This window comes from Echeneis naucrates, chromosome 13 (assembly GCF_900963305.1).
Source record: "Echeneis naucrates chromosome 13, fEcheNa1.1, whole genome shotgun sequence".
Lineage (NCBI taxonomy): Eukaryota > Metazoa > Chordata > Actinopteri > Carangiformes > Echeneidae > Echeneis > Echeneis naucrates.
This window is the reverse complement of record NC_042523.1, coordinates 16,471,396-16,492,680: the sequence shown is the minus strand read 5'-3', so window position 1 is coordinate 16,492,680 and position 21,285 is coordinate 16,471,396. Positions and strand designations below refer to the sequence as shown.

The window sequence follows — 21,285 nt, the reverse complement described above, 5'->3', positions numbered from 1 at the left end:
TATTTTTGTTGTTTGTTTGTTTAATGAACTTTATTTATTTATTGTTTCCTTTTACGTTCTCGTGAAATGAACCCTTTTTTTTTTATTCTCAGATGTGTACCTTTGTGTTTTAAGGAGGAAGCGTGCAGTGAGCTGCTCCAAAGAGCTGTTGCTTAGTTTTTAATGCTCTTACTGGCTTTCAGCAAACACAGTGTTTAATTTTGTGGCTTTAGAGTCCGCAGCACTTTTAAATCTGTCCATCCGTCTGGACTGTGTCCTTTGTCTTCTCTTATTGTGAGGCGCATGCCATCTGCTCCGTGTTATTATAGGCGGCTTTAAATGTAAAGTAGCGCTGCTTCTGCGGGGCCCTTTCGCCCACTAACTTTAAAACATTTGTACAATATTTGTTGTTTTTTGTTTTTTTTTTTTACTTGTATGTGGATTTCTCGACTCTTCTTGTTTTCTTATTTATTTTTTGCAGCTTTTCTTTATAATCATACGGCATACATTTTAACATAACGGTGTACGGTTGCCTGGTGACGTCAGTGTCCCAGCACGGCGTCCCGTTTTTTTTTTTTTTTTTAAAACAGACTTGGGGAAAGACATCCAGCAGGATGCTTCTCACTTTCAGTCCGAGCTGCTGGCCCAAACATCGCTCAAAGTGTCCGGAGCAGTCGCTCTGAGGTGGAAGTGAGTCTCGGGCGATGTTTCGAGGAGCGGCGGAGTTGAAGAGAGCCGACCATGAAAGCGTGGACTCCGGGACCGAAACCGCCGAGTGAGTCGACAACTGTTAGCTCCGGGCTAATGCTAGCCTCCAGTTTAACCACAGCCACAATGGGAATGAGCTTAAGTCCAAGGCAGAAAAGTGAAAAAGGGCTAATGTTTGGAAACCACCAGCTTAGTTTGGGTTTAACGTCTTACAACTGAAGAGTAGCTTTTCACGTTGCTGCTTTCTTTGTAATATTTTCTATTTAAAAAAAAAAAAAAGAAAAGAAAGAAAAAAAAAACTGCGTTATCAAGCTTTGGCTAGCTAACAACAGATAATGTGTTGTCATGGTGACCAGAGAGAAGGGGGGCATGTTTCCAAATTGGCCACCGCAAGATGGAGACAGACTTTTGTCTTTCCACCAGCAACTTTAAAACCAGAAGTGTCTGGGAGGTGATCACTCACTCACGTCCCTCTCATTTTGTGTTAATCAGATACGACTGCAGCAGGATGTCATCAGCTGGCAGTAAGTATTCCCTCACCCTGCTAGTATTCAGATTTATGAAACTATAAAGCTTCACAGGGGAATTCACAAGAGACACCTTGAAGAAATTAAGTACAAAATTAACACAACATGTCTTTCTGGCCTCATAAGAAGTCAGATACTAAAATCCTCACATCTTACGCTTGGTATTATACAGCTTGATAGTTCTTCATACCGTGAGTGGCTTTTTAATTCCCAAGTTATTTATCGTATGGTCTGTCAATAGTCTGGTGTTTATTTGCGTCATGTATTTCTGAAAGTAGTTTGAGTTCTCAGCTCCCAGCGAGAACTTGTGGTTTTCGCTGGGAGCTGAGGTTCAACAGCAACAATGAATTCAGGTTTATCTGACTGGGACACACACACACTACTAATCATACAAATTTTAAATTTACCATAGGGACACTGAAAAATGTTTCATGATCTTTATCTTGACAAAATCAGATGTATGATATCATTCAGTCCCGTTTTTCAGTATATCTGTCCCATAAAGACTACAGTTGATAACCATCTTGGCCTTGATGTAACTCTGTTATGATTTGGTGCTACATAAATAAATTTTATTTGATTTTATCAAGGTCTCTGCCACCACAATGTACTATGACGTGAATGATGTTCACAGTGAATGAAAGATTCTGCAAACTTCAACTTCTTTTTTTTTTTTTTTTCTTTTCTTTTGAATTATTATTTGTCCTTCTGTATTTTTCATACTAACTACAATTGCGTGGTACAGTAGGCCAAAGTAAATAATCTTATACATTAAACATATCTCTGAATACCTTGTCGAAGTACTCCTGTAGTCATATTCCCCTTATCAATAAACTGGATCTTAATATGTGTAAAATTTATAGATTGTCTTTTTCAGTAGCTAGACATGTCCTGTGTGTTCAGGTAGTATTTTTGTACCTTTGTTTTTAACATTTACAAACCTGCACCTGTCTAAGACAATTTTGTGCATTGTGTGTATTTTTTCCCAGTCAAGGTCATGACCAGATGGGGCAGGCTGCAGCGAACGCAGCAGTTTTTGCTGATGAACTTGCATCTTCTAGCTAACCCTGGGGACTCCCTGCTCCTGCAGCACACCCTGGATCGCCTGCTGCGCTGGCTCTGCCCAAGTCTCCGCATCTTCCATGTATCAGAGAGGGCGTCCCCATTTAGAAGTTATACTCGGCTTTGTCCTGTGGCAGGTAAGGGTCTTTTTTTGTCCAAGCTTACAGTTAATGAATGTACATCTCTGTATAAAGAGGCAAAATATCTGTGTACTTACATACCATGAAAACAAGACAGAAATTGGAGTGATTTGAACTCTGTATTCATGTCGATAATAGTTATACTCCTAACTTACTCCCACATTTATACAGTGTAAAATGTAAACATGCCAAACCATGCTGACCTTCCATGCCAGAATTGCATTTGTTTTTACTTAAGGTTGATTGAGAAAACACCTTTGCCAAAAATGTTTCAGGCTACCCTTCTCTGGCCATCACTTTCTTCCTCCATGAGGCCTATGGAGAGGAACGAATTCTCAAAGTGCTGGACTTCTTTCAAAGGCCACCCTGGCAGTACCATCACACAGAGAGCTGTGGCAACAGAACTGGGGGAATTCACATTACATCCAGCAGCTCCCCCACCAACCCCCTGCTACGGCCTTACCTCCTGCCCAGCAGGGACTTTTATAGCTTGGGTGCCGGCATGCCTGTGTGGGGGGTTCGACCAGTGCACTGTGGAGGAGAAATACTACGCGTGACACTGTACAGCAGATATGACAATTACGAGGACACTGTGCACCTATATGAGACAGTGCTGCAGCGACAGGCAGAGGAGCAGAAGACAGGTTTCTGCTGGTTCACCCTCCACACAGGTAACCTTTCATGATTGTTCTTATTTTATTTGACAGTGCTTGATTCTTTAGCAATGAAAAGTCTGAAACTCCATCTCAAATCATCTAGCTTTAAGATTTAGCTTCTGTTTAGTCTAGCGGGTAAAGAAGCAGGCCTTGACTTTATCAGAATGAAATCAGATGCCCACATCTGAAAAAGGTTTAATAGTAATTTTTAAATCTAATAGTTAAAACATTTGAATCATGTCCGTGAATACATTTCCTCCTGTTTTGAACTGCTCTGCTTTATTCCTCCCTCCCACACAGAGCCAGGGTTGTGCCTGCAGCTGGCGTTAAAGCAGCTGTCACCAGGGGTTTGGGTGGAGCCATGCAGCTCTGCTGTGCTTCAGTTTAGTGTGGAGGAAATTGGTCAGCTGGTACCGCTGTTGCCCAACCCCTGCACACCCATCAGCAGTACACGCTGGCAAACAGAAGACCTAGATGGCAACAAGATCCTCTTCCAGGTACCTCAATACAGACTTCACTGTAATCTTGTCAAGAAATGAAAAGGTTTAAAAAATTTTGTCAAGTGGAACAAAAGGTACATGATGACAAAATTCCAATAATTGGGGATGTGATTGCTCTGTTCCTGCTTTTTAGTCAACATGCTGTTTAATTAGTGGTAATGTGCTTTTAAACCCTTTCATTCTGCCTCACTTAGCACGAGATAATTGTGAAGTGAAGAGATGTTTCTCAAGAGACAAATCAAGCAGTCAGAAGCAGGCTTATATTAACTGTAAACACAAAACACTTTGATTACATCTCAGAATACAGATTGTTAAATGATTGTTCATTGTGTTAAGATATGATTTCTACAAGAGGACATTTTGTACATTTTGTAAAGTGTAGCTGCAGGGTTTCCCAGTCAAATAACAAACCTGTTTTTGAATGCAGCAGTTGTTTGGAAGGTGAAGGAATCTTGATGTGTTGCCTTTCAGTTTTCTCTTATGTTAGATTGGACTTAAAACTGCTTATGGTAATATAATTACGATTAAGTAAAATAGAAGCTTTCCCATTTTCTATTCACAATTATCTCACATTAAGAAACATTTCATAGCATTTGCATGTGATGATATGAATCAATACAGGTTGTTATTTTTGAAGGAGGATGGATATTTTAGATCACTTTGTCCACAAAAATAATGTGGCAAAGGCTGAGCAAGTTGGTTTGGGGTAAGTCATAGTATGTAAATGTCTCTTGATAAACATAATTTTGCTTTTCTTCCCTTGTGTCCCAGATCTTATTGCCACATTGTCAATTTAGGTCACAATGCACAAACATGTCAAGATATTACTCAAGAAAATCCAGCAGACTATAAAATCTTCATACTCTAAAACCTTTTTTTAACTACAGAGTAATCAGTGTTGTGTTGTCAACCTTTGTTCACCCAAAATTTAAAAAAAGATATTATTATTATTATTACTATTAAAGCATCATCATTATTATTTTTGTTGTTTAATCATTTATAAAGATCTACATCATAGGTGAAATGGCCTCTGTTTGAGAAAAGGAAAAAATGTAATTCATTCCTCCCGTGACACTGAAATCTACAAAACATGTACCAACTGTCTCTAGCTGAAAAACCCCTTAGCTGTCTGAAAGCCATTGGTTAGATGCGTGTATGTTAATTCTGTCAAAGATACTTAACGTGCTTAAATCTGTCTAGTCTGGGTATAAATCATAATCTCTCTCCTCACATGCTGCAGGTGAAAACCCCAGCTCAACCTCAGCGACCTCTGACCTGTGCTTTCCCCCTGACCTGCCCCAGTGTATCCCCTCGAGGAGCGCAGCACAGGAGCTCAGGACAGACCCACAGTCTGTCACCCTGCAGCTTTACTACTCCCTTGCCCCGGCAGACACGGAGACAAGGTAGTTACAGAAGGAAAAACATTTTGAGGGGTTAAGATATTCTCCTCAGCTGCATGTTCAGGTTGATAAATCTATTGCGGCTATTAGTTGGTAATTTCTTGTCACAGAATATTATCAAGAGCCTGATGTATCAGCCAACTGTGGACGCTAAAGGTCTGCATCAAAGGTAGTCAGACAGGTTTCTAAATCACTAGGTCGTTGAGCAGTGTCTCAAACACCAGTTGGATAAAACATTATGATTTTACATTATCAGTAATTTTTTATTATTTATTATTAATTATTTCTTAATTTTTCCACATCTCTCAGATCGCCAGTGCAGTAAGGGTCATTGGTATGAGACAGGACGTTGATCGTAACAGGTCAAAATGAATCAGGGACATAGAAAATTTTGCCAGCTAAGACGTTTTAGTTCTGAGGCTAAATAGTTGTATTCAGCCATTTGTCTAAGTGGGAATCTGCTGCACAAAGATTGAACTTTATCTGGCAGCTCCATCTCATTACACAAGCAGTTAGAGAACTGTCAAATCACCTCGTAAATGTAAAATAGCATTTTTCAAAGTGGTCCAATAGAATATTCTGTTGGGGTTTTTTTGTTTGTTTGTTTTGTTCTTTAAAACATTTGTATTAAATACCATTTCATTATTTTTAGACTTAAAAGTATCTTACTTTCTTCTACAGGCGCTTGAGTTCATGCTGCTAAAATAAATTGCACTGAATGTTCTCATTTTAAGCTACATTTTGTTTAGTAAATTTTATGATACTGTTTAGGCCTCATTTTTATGGCTCTGTCTTTATTGTTCATTGGTTGTTTCTAGGTCACAGACCACGAAGTGACCCTCTGTTGGAGAAGCTTCACGAAGGAGGGGTTGGAGCAGAGAGCCTGGGATCAGGAAGCTGCTGTAGCACCCCTCCAGGTAGCTCCTGTTACTCATCCCAGCGCAGCAGCCCTGCCCCACCATCAACGTCCAATCACCCTGACTCTCCTCTGCGTCCCTCTATCACCCGTTCACTCTCCCATCTCCTTCTGGAAGAGGACGAGGAGGAAGCAGAGACCAATGTGGACACAGGAGTTCCAGTGCCATCGCGATCTGACACAGCAGTCAAAACAATTACTCGCTCTTCCTCCATAGACCTTTTGATGACTTTACACTCTGAGAGACCGGCAGCTGTAGGCGCTTCAGCTGTTGAGAGTCTGGCCAAGGAATTGAGTGAGTGTCTGCCACGGACACACACAAAGCCACAGGGCCCCTTAAGGACTTGGGACTCTGCTGGTTATAGAGATGGAGCGAGGGAGAGTTGTGACAGAAGGACTGTGGCAGTAGGACAAAGCCCCTCCAAAGGGCCTACTGTAGAGAAAAGGACTACTGCTGAGCTGGTATCAACACGCACAAGCAATGAGGAGCTAGTGGATGAGTTCTTCATCTAAATCCCAGTCCCTGTGCCACAGTGTTATCATGAACATATGATTGGAAAAGATGAGGCCTCGTGGTCTGACAAAAGGCAGTGATGTGGAAGAAGAAAAAAGAGCTAGCTGCAAAAAACACTTTCCAACCAAATTTGTCCTCATCTACACATTCTCAAAAGAGTTTGACCTGTCCTATGTCCTATGAATGTACAGTATCTGTCCACAACCACTTTCACCAGAGCTGTGCAGCATCGGAAGAGTGCTATGAAAGACACTGCAGGTCAATGCATTTAATTATCATCATGTTGGATCAACCTAATGATTTGTGCAGCTATTGTGCTAATATGTAGCATGTTGAATAGTAATGTAAGGTATTGTCATTTTATATGTATGTATAACCATTCGAGTCTAGATCTGTCATAGTTAGCTAAACTAATGTCTTATTTTGAGATTGTTTTTTGACAGAGGTGAAGATGATCTCTAAATGAAGATTGTGATTATGATTACAACTCTGATTTAATCCAATTGCAGCACAGGCAGTCTGTGTAACTGATCTCTTAGCAGCATTTACGTAGTTAAAATACAGCCCAATGGCTTTTTATTATATTTGTTTAAATGTCCCTCAGTTGATCCTTGTTTTGGTGTGTTTGTGTTGTAGATGTGGTGGATCAGATCTGGCCAAATTACTTTATTGAAAATAACTACCCTCGTGTTAACAGAATTTTCTCAAGTATTACTCAAGTACATTTGGAGATAATATTAATCATAATCATGTGAGTTGTCACAAAGGTACTAGTCTCCTCAACATTTATATTACATAATTACCGTTGACTAAATCTTTAAATTCTGGCCAAGAGCCTTTTAAAGTTCACAAACTGCAGATGAACCTCCATCTTGTTCACTTGTGCAACATATGGATGATGTCCAACACTGGTTCAAGGAAATGCTCACTGCTCAACAGGACAGTGTGAATGTGCAGGGCAGCTACAGGTTAGAGGAAAAACGACTGTGTCTAAACTGTGCAGTGATGCCAACAATGTCTCTAATCTTAGAATTAAAATCCATTCTTTGCTACGCAGAATAAATATGTGTTCTAAAATGTAAGTTCTTATTTGGAATTAATTTTTTTCAGCCAAATGTCTTTTACAACATATTAATTAAATGTGATTACAGGCAAAAAACATAATTATAATGTTGCACCACTGTCTGTCACAATGTCTGTCAACAAATTGCACTTTAGCTCAAGCTCACAGCGCCATCTGCTGGTCATAAAATGTTGCTTCGTGGAGTGTTGCTGCAGCCAGTCCAGCTCAGCTCCTGAGCCCACTGACCCTGTCTGGTGACTCGCACCTTGACTGGGTCAAAAGTCCAGAAGCGTTGTTCTCTGAACAAGTAGAGCCGTCCACATGGACGGGTCAGCGCTCCGTTGGTCCCCTGTGGCACCCCAGTCCAGTCTACCAGCCTCCGGGGGTAATAGGGCTCTTGACGCAGTGTTTTCAGGTTTAAAACAAAATAGCGGGAGCCCTTGAAGAGCACCATGTGACCCAGAGGAGCATAAAAGAAGGCACAGTCAGGGTGACGAGGCAGCCCCAAATCACTGTTCCTCCGGGGGAAGCCGTGGTCCAGAACACGGCCTGTGTAGCGCCACAGCCGCTTCCCTGCAGGAGGGGAGTCTACAATTATACCAGAGCTACAAGCACCATCCTCATGTATAATTAAAAGAGCTCCTCAGTCTCAACATCAAACATAATTTAGTACATGCTCACTCACATTTTAAAGATAATTATGCTACTTATGCTGGGATTCCGATGGAGATATTGGAAAAAACGTTCAGCTCCTCAGGTAGAGGTGATTTATGGAACAGCATTTAGCAGATAAATGAACTGAGATAACATCAGGTTTTAACATCCAAGTGAAGTTTGGCAATAAGTTGTTAAGAACTATTGTTGAACCCCGCGTGCAGTGAGGTGTCTCTGAATACCACCTTCTGATTCTATTTCAGGGCTTTAACAGAGGCACTGACGTCGGGCAGCAGATCAGAAAATGACTTTAAAAGGAAGTGAGTCACATTAATGAGTTCAGTGAAGCAGCACCTTTGAAAAAATACCACTTGGAGTCCGGGGGGGAGAAGGCAGCAGCCTCGATGGCTGGAGGGAGGTCAGGCCAGCGCTGACGGAGAGGCAGGGGGCCGCTCACTCCGCCCTCTGATGACACCGTCCAGTACACACTGCCCCGAAACACCAGCACCGTGTTATTCCGGTCTGGATACACAAAAGAGAAGAGAGTTCATCCTCGACCTCTTTGACAAACTACGTCCACCTGGTTTCTCTGCATCTCATATTCATCCGCCTGCTCGCTCTCAGTTTGCTCCTCCAAGTATTTACACATCAGTGAAAAGATAAATATGAAAGGAGGAAATCTGCAGGATTTGGTTTTGTTTGTTTTTCAGTAATGTTTCATTTGGACCTCACCCATCGTGATGGCATCGAAGGTGCCCTGACAGTAGAGAGGCCGGCCTGGAGTCTGCAGCTCTGTGGACTCCCACTCCTGCAGCGTGGCGTACAAAACCTGTCCAGGCAACCTCACCGGGTGGTCACCTGACGGCTTACCTGAGCACAGAAACACATCAGACAAGGCCACACAAGAATTTAGTCGATTGGAGACTCACAAACAACCAACCAAAGCAAACGACTCTGAGGACAGTATAGTTTCTCATGCGTGCCAAAAGCAATTTAAGGGCTTGGAGAATGTTAACATCACCCTTCCCAGGATGTGGCTGGGTTGATGTATACAGCGCAGGAAATAAACAAAGGATTCAGGCATACTGGAATTTCAAATTTATTGGATTTTTAGGACCAAAATAAAATCCCCAAACTTGTTGTGCTTTGGGCTCATGCAGCCTCAAAAGTGCAGACACCAGGCACACAAGATCAAAAGAGTAAAGAAGAGTCGGAGCAAAACAAAAGGAAGAGCGCAACATACCAAAGCATAACAGTAAATGATGGTGATTCAGACATGATTACAGCCATTTTGTTTGTGAGGAGCTGAACAAACATTTGTGTAGGAGCAGGATAAAATCAGCACACCCAAGAAAAGGAAGAAGACTACAAGAAGAATAGATATACAGACCGCAGTGGATAACACAAGGACGGCTGCACATTGTGTGTGTGCACGAGCAGAGTTGTGAGATAAGAGCTGCCTTTAAGCCTCCCTCCTTTCTCTGAGTTTCCACCCACCAGCAGAGGAAAGTCTGATATAGTATGACCAAAATATATTTTATCTAATGAAATTACCAATTTATACGTTGTTGTTGTATGTTTTGCATCATTGAAATCCCAAATCTTATGATTGATTTGAATCATTTTATGAGTTGACGGCGACCTGCAGAGTAAACCGTATTTCAATCTGTGGAATAAATCCAACAGAGCGAAAGTAGAAAGATGCATAAACAGTGTTCGTGTTGTGAAAACGGAGTTCCTCCCTATTTTCAATCTATTGTTAGAGTTCTGTTGAATATTATTCCAGGTCATTATCGTCACTACATTTATTTGACACTTTGTTTTACTTAGATAAAACAATGTCTTATTAAGAACATTATACAGCGGGGCAGATGAAACTATGTTAGAGCTGATGCAGTTGTTCAAATTAGCCCCAAAGCATCAAACTATAACGTTTAAAAGCTACTTGCATGTGAAACTATCACAAATTATAATAATTCGTTAAAATTGGATTCAACAGCAGCTCCGTTTTCCTGCAGTGATTTTGCTGAAGGCACTTTTCATCTGAGTAACACTTGTGATGCAGAACGTCTTTCCACCACATTATACTCTGTGAGTACGCTGCTTTATACAGACTGACATATTCAGACTGCTTCACATCTGTTTCCCATCAAATCACGATGATAACACCAGGGACGGTTGTCTCTCTGACACACACACACACACACAAGCAATTTCATGGTGCCTGCAGTCCTGTCAGTAGTGGTTCTTGTCCATATCTGCCTGTGGAGCTGTTTGACATTTATGTGGGAGTGGCTGCAGTCCACAGGAATTACTGCCACAGGGTTGAAACCGGCATGCAGAGTAAAGCATGTTGCGCTTTGCTAACTCCACCTGACCGACAGCTGAACAATCCTGGATTCATTTTTTATCAAGCAAAAACAAAGAGTGAGCTGTCCTGGATTCCTTCTTTGTGCACTGATAAGAAAGTGTTCCCAGGTTCAGCTTTCAGTGTGAAAGCGAACCATAAAAAACAGCTCAATGAGCAACTTAAAGAGAATCTATCCAACTGCTGCCCGGCAGTGTGAGTTCATTTAACTTCAGCACATTATAAATGCTATTGACTGTAACAGCAGGAAAAACAATGTCCCTCATACAGCGGTCTTAGCTGAAACAGCAGAATGGTCAGCTGTTGTTTAGAGTGATAGATGAAGTGATGGCAAATACCCGTTAGAGAAACCGCTGCCAGGGAATCTCCAGAGGCAGAGCAGATGTTACTGTTCAGATATTAAACGTCGTCCATCAGAGCTCTATCTCAGTTTTCTGGCCAACTGGGAGGCCACCCTGCAGCCGTGCAAACATTCCTTGAGAGGGCACCAGCCGTCTGCAGCTGCTCTACACCTTCCTGTGCTTCCTGCACTGTGGCCACATGTCGTAGATTCGAGGCCCTGAGTCATGACCAGAGGGCGGCATGATGACATGTATCACGAGTTTAAAACACACCAAGATGCCTCTGTGGAGAGGCACATGTGGGAACCTGCCTAACACATGCCAGGAGTGAAAACACACTCACAGGATACAGAAACATTTCATTTGTCATCCACAAAGACGTCGTGTATGAAATGCTCCCACACTTTGTTCTATCACCTCCTGGCAGTCAGAGGTTGCGGTAACAGACTCCTTCCTGCTGTTAGCCACAAACCTGTACATTATTTAAGCCCTTTGTGATGATGTCTTTCCTTATTTGCAACATTTAAAATTAAATGGCCTCCAAAATACTGTCCTTACTTTGTCTTCCTCTTCTATGAATGAGGCCTTTCAGCTGCCACGGACTGAGTCTCCGTCTGTTTGCAGCTGGTGGCCTTTTCACAGCTCAGCGCCACAACTCCTGATTTAATGAGCCACAAAGCAAAAATTATTCCACTTGTTTGTTTCTTCAAAGACAGCCTGGTTTCATAACAAGTCAGCAATTCATGTAATTGGTCCTATGTATTCCAATTACAGTTCAGCCTGAACCACAGCCTAATTCTGCCGTCTATAATAAAGCAGTCCTGAAGCCAGACAGTGAGACATTTGTCATCTATACACTAAAGAGGCTTTTTTTTTTTTTCAACCCCTCCACCTTTTAAGAGAAAATTTCTTTCTGAGTTCAGGGAAGGTGTCATGTTTAACACTCCTCCTGACCTTGACACAACACACTTTCCGTTTGACAGAGAAAACACTTCCCTTCGGCAGCCCCTCGACTTCATTTTGAATCTGGAGAAGATTTTCAGGTACAGAAAGTCCAGACAACATGAGCTTGTAACAAAAAACACGCCGTCCTCTCACCGTACAGCTGTTGCACTGCAATGATGTCGTCCCAACTCAGCACCAGGCTGCGGCCAAGCTTCTTGTAGTAGGGCGACATCAGAGCGTGACGGACGGGGGAGTGCTCCAGTCCCAGAGTGTGTCCAATCTCATGGGCGGTCACCATGAACAGGTTGTGTCCTTTGTGTCCGTTCAGCGTCCACCTCTCTGCCATGTCAAAGTGGGCTTCTCCCCGCCGAGGTAGGAAAGCATGAGCCAGAGTTCCCCCTGAAGGTCAGGAAATCAGAGGTATCGGTATCACTGATACATTTCAGCAGACAAATCTGAGGGTGAGCTGACGAAATAAGCTGCATGTTCACAAAAGTGCAGTGATGTCTTCATTCACAATCATATTTGCAGCATTACACCCTCTTTAATTTTTACTGTTTAATAACCTGGTAACACTTTATTCTGACTGATGTCTAGGAAAGCTTTTAAATTAATAATATAGTTTAGGATTGATTAGAAGGGAAATAGAAACGCAACTGAATTGGTAGAATTTCTTCAAATGAATTTCAGATGATTGCAAACATGATGTAGCAAATCCTTCTCCTCGACACAGCAAGTCAGCTGTGAGATATATACTCAAAAATATGAACTTTATTTTCAAATGAAGGCGTAACATTCAGAAACTGCTTAGAATATGTGTATTAGATCGTGTATTTATCGTTTACTCATTAACTGACTGGAATACTGATCAGTGAATTCAGCCAATTTCCTGGAATTATTTTCTTTAAACACATTAAAGTAAACGTTATCAGAAAGTATTAGTGGTTGTGAGAGTAAAGCTTTAATAATGCAAATAACACTAAGTGCCTTTCCTCAATGATAGTTACACATGAGGGTGTTATTGTGTAATTCCTGTCAGTGTGTAATCTGATTATTCGATAAACGAGAACTGTCTCTCTCTTCCTCTCTCACACACACACAAGTTATCTCATTAACTTGGAAAGGACTCAGATACAATTGAGCGATAGACCTGTGATGACTTGAATCAGCATGTTTGCCCTGACCTGGCCCATCAAAGGCGTTGCTGGCCCCGTCGTTGTGGTCTCCCTCGTAAAAGGCCAGTCGGATATCTGCGGGTCCTTCAGGGTCCTCCTGGAAGACCAGGCCCGACACATTGCTCCACAGCTGGAAAGCTGCACGCACCGCCAGCCGCACCGAGCCCAGAGGCAGATGGCGAGGCCAGTTCACTATCTGGTAGGTCAGGTGACGTTTGTACCACTTTTCAGCTGGAGATCACCCACAGAGAGGAGAGGAAGAGGAACAGAGATATGAGACATGCAGGTATGTATTCATCCCAAAGTTAGAGCCAGTGCAACAACAGATCAGCTCAAATCAGCAGATAACCAAAACAAATCAGGAGATCACCTGCGAGCAAGAAGACTTCAAAGCTCTAAAGTCTAATTTATTGTAAGAAATAGTTACTTAGTTAAATTCAACTCATTCACTTCAACATTTACATGCATCATTAAAAAAAAATCTAGTTTCTATCTGCATTGGTAATCACAGTGTGAGCTGGACTGACTGACAATACAGACATCACATATTTCTTATTTCTCGCTATTAATGTCTTTGGTGGCACAAGCACATTCAGAAGTAAACCAAATTGTGTTTGCTAAACATACCTGCCAGCAGCTGTGAGTTCTACCCACTGGAATAGATCTGTGTGTGTGTGTGTGTGTGTGTGTGTGTGTGCGTTCATCTGCTGTGTTTTTAAGAGGGGCCTCATCAGATGCGACAGGCCAAGCCAAAATGATAGGATGTTAACCGCGTTAGCACACAGCTGCGTAAACCAACAAGGACTGAGTGCATGTTTGTCCAAATAGTTTACTTCAACACGTATGTGTGGCTTCTCAGCTTAGACGTAATTACATGCGTCGCGAACTTCAGAATCTCACAGGTATAGGGAGGTGTGTGCGTTACACAACTCTGATCTCATCATATATACAAAGGCCGCACTATGTAGCAATCTAGAAACAAAGCAAAACACACAAAGACTTTGTCGCTCCATGACAAGCAGGCAGAGAGGCAGGAAACAATAATTTCATCCTGTGGACTTTTAAATAAGCAGCTGGACCGTGCTGGTGATTAAAACATGTTCAGACTGTGTGTGGTGCTCCATTTGTCATACTGGGAAAAGGGTCATCACAAAAATATTTAAAATACATGCAAACAGCTTTTTTGCCATTTTATACCTAAAAAAAATCTAAACGTTTTCATCATATTTCACCTTAATATCACAATATAAACAATAGTTGTAACACTGGAGAGACAGACTGTAGATAGTGTGTGTGCCTTTAGGATGTAACACATTGTATTTGTTAACATCTTGCATTAAGCAAGAATTAAAAATGCAGAGACAGTAAATTAGAACAGTCAGAAACTCACTAAGAAACTTAGTAACACTAACAAAAACTTTACTTTGAAAGTTTCAGCGTTGCTACGAGTCAGATGATTTATTCAGGGGATACAGGATGATAGGAAAAACATTACTTTCATACTTACACGCACACTTTCACAGTCGAGACTTGACTGGAAGGTCACAGCGTAAACCGTGCACACTTAGAGTTGTCGTAATATTGGAAAATTAGAGTCGCTGTTTCTCTGCCTTGATGTGAGGCCAAATGAGAGTGGGAGGTCTGCATACATGCCTTTATTACACACTGCCTCTCAGTCAAACAGAGCCACAAGGCCTCCACTCGTGGAAACATTTGGTTTTTAAATTTGTGCTATTTTGATGCCATTTGTGTTTGACACAGCAAAGAGCTGTGTGACAGATGAGAGCGATAAACAAGAGGTATGCAAAACATACTACGAATTACCAAGAGACCTAAATACACCCTTGGGATAGGAAAATGGAGGCATTAAGATGTGACATCAGTGTGTGTGTTTTTGTTTGTGTGGTGTGCGGTTACTCACACACAAACACCTGTGAAAACTTTAGTGATATGATTTGATTCTTTGAATATTTCAGGCACATGTTTGCAGAAATATTCAGTGATGGGACTGATAGCCAACTGCAATCCTACAAATAAGATAAACAAAGGCATCCCTTTGGTTCACCTTCACTCAAGAAAGTTACACAAAAGTGACCATTCAGCTTCATAGATAGATAAATGTACTTTATTGATCCCAAACCAGGAAATTCTCAAATAAAAAAAAAACCCCACAAAAATCACCACTATAATTTGCGTTCATTCCCAGATGAAATACATACATTAGGACTGTCGCCACATCATGTGTGTCGGTCTGAGCTCCCAGCAGAGCTCAGGCGCCTTCTCTCCATCCCAGACCGCCGCAGAGTAAGAGCTCCCCAAGGACAGTCAGGGAAGCCAGGAAGTCAGATACACAAGACATTCCACGACTTCCCTTATGGAAGCAATTAGCATGATGCCCACTATGGCTGTGTGTGTGTGTGTGTGTGGGGGGGGGGGGCTATCACAGACATTAGCAAGTGACTGAGATCATCTGATAGCTGAAGTTATTGTTTGTGGAGCTGCAGCGAGATTTTTGTTGTTGCTGGTGTCGAGGAGGCCATCAGACACACACACACACACACACACACACACACACACACACACACACACACACACACACACACACACACGCTCACACACACACACACACACACACACACACACACACACACTTCATTCATGGCAGAAAACAAGGACAGAAGTACCAGAACACGTACAGCATGTCACTGTCACCTCTGCTGGATGCTCATCATCACGATCCCCACCTCAGTTTAGCATCCTAACTTTTAGCTTTTTACACAATACTCAGTTGAGGCGGCTAAAAATATAATTGGTTAGTTAAATGGTGAACAATCAGGTGATGAACAACTCAAGAATCATCAGAGTTAAAACTAATCTTGAGGAAATCTTAAGGGTCTGTAGTGAATTTAGTCAGGTCACGACCAAACTGACTTTAATCACATGACTTGTTTTGTCCAGCCAGCAGTCGAACAGCTAAAAACATTAAGTCTAAAATGAGATGGAACAAAAAAACCTCAGCAGTGTCACATTTTGGAAGCTGGAACGAAGGAAGTAAGGCATTAAGATGCAGCCTCAGTGATAAAAGCTGCCGAGCCGTTTTGTTTTTAGTCATACTTAATAGTACAGTACGGGGCAGGGCAGATATCCAAGTGTGTGCACACAAAATCACACCTATCGTATTTTGGCAGCACTTATCTTGGGTGGTGGTGGAATTTTAGTTCTGTAAATATCAGTTGGAACTGGCATCAGATTCGACCACAACTCAAGGACTGTTTTTAGTTTCCTGGAAGCTCAGAGGCAGCCATGCTAAACAAAATCCTGTCACACCATATCTGTGAGTCTGCTTCATCTGCATGCTGTTGCTGCCTGCGGGCTTCATTCAGCAGCTGGTGTCAGCCGTCAAGGACAAACAGTAAAAAAGTGAAGTGGTAAGCAATGCAGATGGTCCAATCGATAACCTGAAGCATCAATTAGACTGATAACGAAGGCCTGTCGTGAATATCAATACTTTTGGTTTGATACCAAAAAAAAAAAAGGGAGCTTTTTCCTCTCAAAATCGTGCTTCCAACAAATTAGAGTGCTCATTCATTGTCTGAGCATTGTCTTTATAATAAAACTGCATCCATGTAATCAAATAATCAACAGAGATTGCTTGTTACTGTAAATGTGCACATAAGTATCCAACTAATCATGCTTTCAACTTATAAAGGCACCCATGTCTCCAAATCAAATGTTACTTTCCCCAGTGTGGTGAATAATTAACAGTGAACCAGAAAAAACGTCTGATCCAAACATGAGACTGCTCCAGTGCCTGAGAGCCTCAGCTAGAAATATATGACTGCTACATCAGGAGGACAAACAGCATCACGTTCGAGGTGGTGGATGCACTGCAGCGCAATAATTGCTACCAACAACACAAGTTATAACACAGCTAAACTAAATCAGTGGATATGTGAAGCCAGATTACTGAGAGGTTTGACCAGAGGGTGTAAGAGTATCTGCCATTAATGCCACTCTAAGTGTAATAATACAGCTGCCTGGTGTATTAGTCATGTCTGGGACTGAAATACTGACCAGAACAGGCAGTCACTCAGCAACATATCCACTCATTCAGCCAACAGACATATCTGGCTATTGAGATAGCCAGCTACCTTGGCAAACAATATAATCCAGCCAGCCACTTCTGAATGTGTTTAGCAGAAGGAACACATCAGGTACTGACATGAAGAGGCAGTGGCAAACATCAGCCACTGCTGCATTCCCCGAACATTAGCCAGCCTTTGCAATGACAGGCAGGAATGTAGAGGCTTCATAGACCGGGACGTAAGAGATATGTACGCGTATAAAGCTAACAGTCAGCCTGTAAAACAGCAGCAGGGTGCCGGCAGATCCAAGTCCACATATACATATCCTCTGTGTAGTTACTCTCATCAGGAATCCCACTGGAAAATATTGATGTGATTCATCATTCAATATGGTTTATCAACCACAGCTAAAGTCCAGAAAACAGATCTTCCACCCATAAATGTTTATAAAAGGCTAGAAATTACACTTCTGTGTAACTCTGAGATCTTCTGTGCAGACTACGATGTGAGGGCCAGACCGTCTGTTCAATTATTTCATCGAGTCTGCAAGAAATCTGCAGATCTCAGCTGCACCTTTAACCGCTAAACGCTTCAAGTCCTGCAGTCGTCTGCCAGTTCAAATTCCAGGACCTCCTCACCAATGAACGCCTTTATTACTGCCCTCATTAGATTAGAAAATGAGGATAATCTCCAATAAGAGCTCCAGCAATTTTCTGAAAAAAACTTTTGGGAAAAACTCAAACTACACAATCAAATGAGAGATCTGATGAAAACATCTGTGGTGCTTGTGGGGACAGAATTTAGGATCCAAGCTGTATAAAGGAAATTGCTCAGAAGTGTCCAGAGAAACTCTTTTTTTGTTGTTTGGTGAAGCCCCTGACTTTTATCCAGTACTTTCTCAATCCCCAGAGAAACATGTAATGAAAATATTTTTGTTTTCCAAAGTTCCTGCGTAAAGCTGAGGCTAAAGTTGGTTAAAGATGAAGTGAAGCATTCATGCACTTGTGTAATTAAAACTAAAAGCGGGAATCATCCAGGCTGACGTGTGCAACATCAGAGACGGCAGCAGCTTTAATTACAGCTCTGTGCCCTATTTAGTGCTTCAGTTTACAGAGGTGGTCACTCCCAGCTGATTGATGTCTCTTTATGTCTTTATGACCTCTCCAACAACAACAGAGCACACAAAGCCTACACTTACAGGACAACAAATTAGACCAGTTTCTTTACCAGGCGTCAGGGGACCATTCACAAACTTGTGCACATACTCAGAAATGTACTTTTGAGCACAGTATCACACAAATGTCCACCGCTCAGCCAAACACTACCTTGTGCAGCGGAGCGCTTCCTGCGGCTCTGGTGGCGCCCAGCAGCCGTCCTTCTCCCAGTGAAGATGGCATTGATTCTCTCGGCCCAGACCTGCTGGCTGCCCTCATCAGACACGCCACAGCGGGGCTCCGCCATCTGACGCAGGGTGGCGCTGTCAAGTTCACCTGTGACAGGAAGGCGCGACAACCACTGGAACTCACTGCAAAGAGGAAACGATCACATGATGTTCTTCCTGAACTGGGATTTAGCTTTTCAAACACGAAAAGCTCAGATTCAAGTACAATTCTGCTGTATAAAAACACCCCTGAATGTGGTGTGATCTCATGGATGTCATTTTTAAGAGCAAAAGTTGAAAATATGGTGAAGATATTCACAGCCCTGGTCCATTCTGCATCACATACATGACTGCAGCCCCTGTCTCCTGACCTTGATTACAAACTTAGGTAAGTTTGGTGAAATATGTCAGATCTGGCTGAATGACTAGATAGAAATGAATATTAATATAATGTAATATTTATGACTGTCAGCCGAAGCTTATCAGTTTCCATTACAGTAGAGTCAACGTGCAGGCCAGAGGGCGAGCCGCCTGACATTCCTGCACGGTTCAGAGAGGGTTCAGGAGAGCTTCTCCAATGCAGAGGTGAGGACGTGCTTTACTGCCCCCCACTGGCATTCAGCCCCTGGAGGGTTGTCGCACACTGAACTCACCCCCCCCCCAAGAATCCACAACAACACAACCAGCTAAGTCTTATCAGCCACACTGAGAGAGGAACAAATATGATTCAATTAAAACCTCTGACAGCCACCTGTGATTTCTGCATTCTGAACAGTTTGACAAGCTGATGTTGAGGTGAATCACCTACCGGATGGCTGACTGCACCTCCACTGCTTTGTAGATGTGGTTGTCCGGATGGAGGTAGCCGTACTTCTCCAGAAAAACCTGCCATTGTAATCATAGTTGTTAACAAATCGTCAGCAATGCTGAAATGAAACACATAAACACAACAGGAACCATCATTGCTTCCAAGAGCCCATCTGTAAAAATCTGTGAAAGTTTTATAGATTGTAAAATCCTGATTTGGATAAAGATCTGTTGATTTGACATGCCAGCAATCTCGCAGTACTGTAAATTCCCAGAGAGAAAAAATGCCCCGTGAGCAAAAAGGGAAATGATAAAAGTGTAAAGATAATTTTACTTTTGTACTGCATTTCCTGCAGAATGCCAAGAAAGGCTGTATAAATCTGGACCACCCATAAGAAAAAGGAAACCCTTGGGGTCTCCCTAAAAATTTGTAGTTATTTCACAGGAATTTTGTGCAGACATGCAAGTCTAGAACAGTTCTAAACTCCTAAAAATGAACCAGCGGGGTACATGACAACAGGTGTTGCATTGTGGTTTGAGATTAACTATGTTGATAGTTTAATTTCAATCGCAGCCCTTCACGTGTAATATAGCAGGTTTCATGTTCAGACAACGGTGAGCATAGCTATGATTACAGATGCAATGGAAATGAAAACTGAGGAGATGACAGCTGTGCTCAGGCAAACAAGAATGTGCAACTGAAAATGTCCCTTTGTCCCATTACAGACAGAAATATGCCTGAAGGCTCTGTTTTATGTGAGAAGAAGGGGGAAGCTGTGGGAACACATGTAAAAGCCTGATGCTTTGATGAGGAAAATGTGCAGCCAGCGAAGACAAATCCTGAATTGAAGCAGTGAGGTCCAAAACACTGAGGCTATTCCACACTAAAACCCTGAACGACCTGAAACACAAATCATTCGATTTCCTTTTAAATGTGACCTTGGCTTGTCCATTGTCACTATTCGGAGCGATAAGACTGTCAGTCACTGTGAATACCTTAGCACACCATTCAAATGAATGGGAAAGTGTGTCCAAACTTTTGACTGGAAGTTACAGTTCAGTTCATCAGTGAAGCCTCAGTGCTGCAGAGTTTCATGGTCCAGGTGAGGTGTCCAAATCCGGTCCTGCATTCCTCCTGCTCCAACACACCTGATCCAAATGATCAGACTTCAGCAGAACTTGATGGCGAGCTGATCATTTGAATCAGGAAACATCTAAAACATGCAGGACAGCAGCCCTCCAGGACCGGAGCTGGAGACGTCTGGACTAAGTAGAGCAGCAGGTCAGAGTGCAGAGAGAGCTGCTCAGACACACAAGGTTTTCTTTATCACATGAATGTGTCATTTTTATCAAACATGAACACAAATTATTTGGGGTATCACACAATCTCTTTTGCTTTCATCTGCAAAAGTGAACATGATTGAAAAATCAACCAGTGGTTGCTGTATCTTTGGCAAAACAAAATCTAAGATGATGCATGCATTATAGAAAACAAGAAATATTCCATAATCTAAATCTTTTAAATTACTTTTTTAAAATAAAAATGCACAGCTTCAGTTAGATAAGTGTATATTAGACCTTTAAAAGGCTGCAGCATCAAACTAATTGTTTAATGAGTAAACTGTTTTCTGGTTGAGGAACAAACAAAACGGTATCAGTGCTGAGTCAAGGTTTTTTCATTAACCACCTGAACTTTTATTTTAGCTTGTGAGTGTCGGGCAGCTCACCCCCCTTTAAACAGCAGTACCTCCGGGTCCGGGATCAGCGGTGAGCCCCCGGTGGTCAGGGCGGAGATGAGGGCGCTCAGTGTGAGGATCCAGACCGGCCGCAGGTGGAGTCGGGCCCCGCTGCGGGGCCCCGGGGGTCGGCGGCTCATCGCGGGACGACCGGGGAAATCAGCACACCGACCCCGGCAGCGCGCATTTCCGCTGAGCTTCAACTGAGTTTCTTGGCTGACGGTGAGAGAGCAAGCTGCTGCTCGCTCCACCTCTCCATCCCTGACTGACAGCACTGATCCCGGGGAGGGCGGAGCTGGCCCGCCCCCAGTCCGCCTGCAGCCGCACC

At 42.5% G+C, this 21,285-nt stretch overlaps 2 protein-coding genes across 3 annotated transcripts; one reads left to right on the top strand and one right to left on the bottom strand.

Annotated features, from left to right (window-relative positions):
• Positions 1 to 629: 629 nt before the first annotated feature.
• Positions 630 to 7,504, top strand: fam124b (family with sequence similarity 124B). 2 transcript variants are annotated; one of them, XM_029517720.1, is made up of 7 exons: positions 630 to 754; positions 1,180 to 1,211; positions 2,204 to 2,413; positions 2,692 to 3,087; positions 3,373 to 3,569; positions 4,813 to 4,975; positions 5,791 to 7,504. In XM_029517720.1, exons 1-7 carry the CDS (start codon positions 684 to 686, stop codon positions 6,399 to 6,401), a joined length of 1,680 nt encoding a protein of 559 aa, XP_029373580.1. In that variant the 5' UTR covers positions 630 to 683; the 3' UTR covers positions 6,402 to 7,504. The 2 variants fall into 2 exon arrangements, with proteins under 2 accessions (XP_029373580.1, XP_029373581.1); XM_029517721.1 differs by having other exon boundaries at positions 1,180 to 1,234; positions 2,209 to 2,413.
• Positions 7,054 to 21,213, bottom strand: mmp28 (matrix metallopeptidase 28). Its single transcript, XM_029517722.1, has 8 exons — positions 20,969 to 21,213; positions 19,223 to 19,299; positions 18,359 to 18,558; positions 12,958 to 13,179; positions 11,927 to 12,172; positions 8,852 to 8,989; positions 8,474 to 8,641; positions 7,054 to 8,038 (listed from the first exon to the last, which is right to left on the bottom strand). The coding sequence occupies exons 1-8, from the start codon at positions 21,095 to 21,097 to the stop codon at positions 7,647 to 7,649; spliced, it is 1,572 nt and encodes a 523-aa protein (XP_029373582.1). The 5' UTR covers positions 21,098 to 21,213; the 3' UTR covers positions 7,054 to 7,646.
• Positions 21,214 to 21,285: the final 72 nt, after the last annotated feature.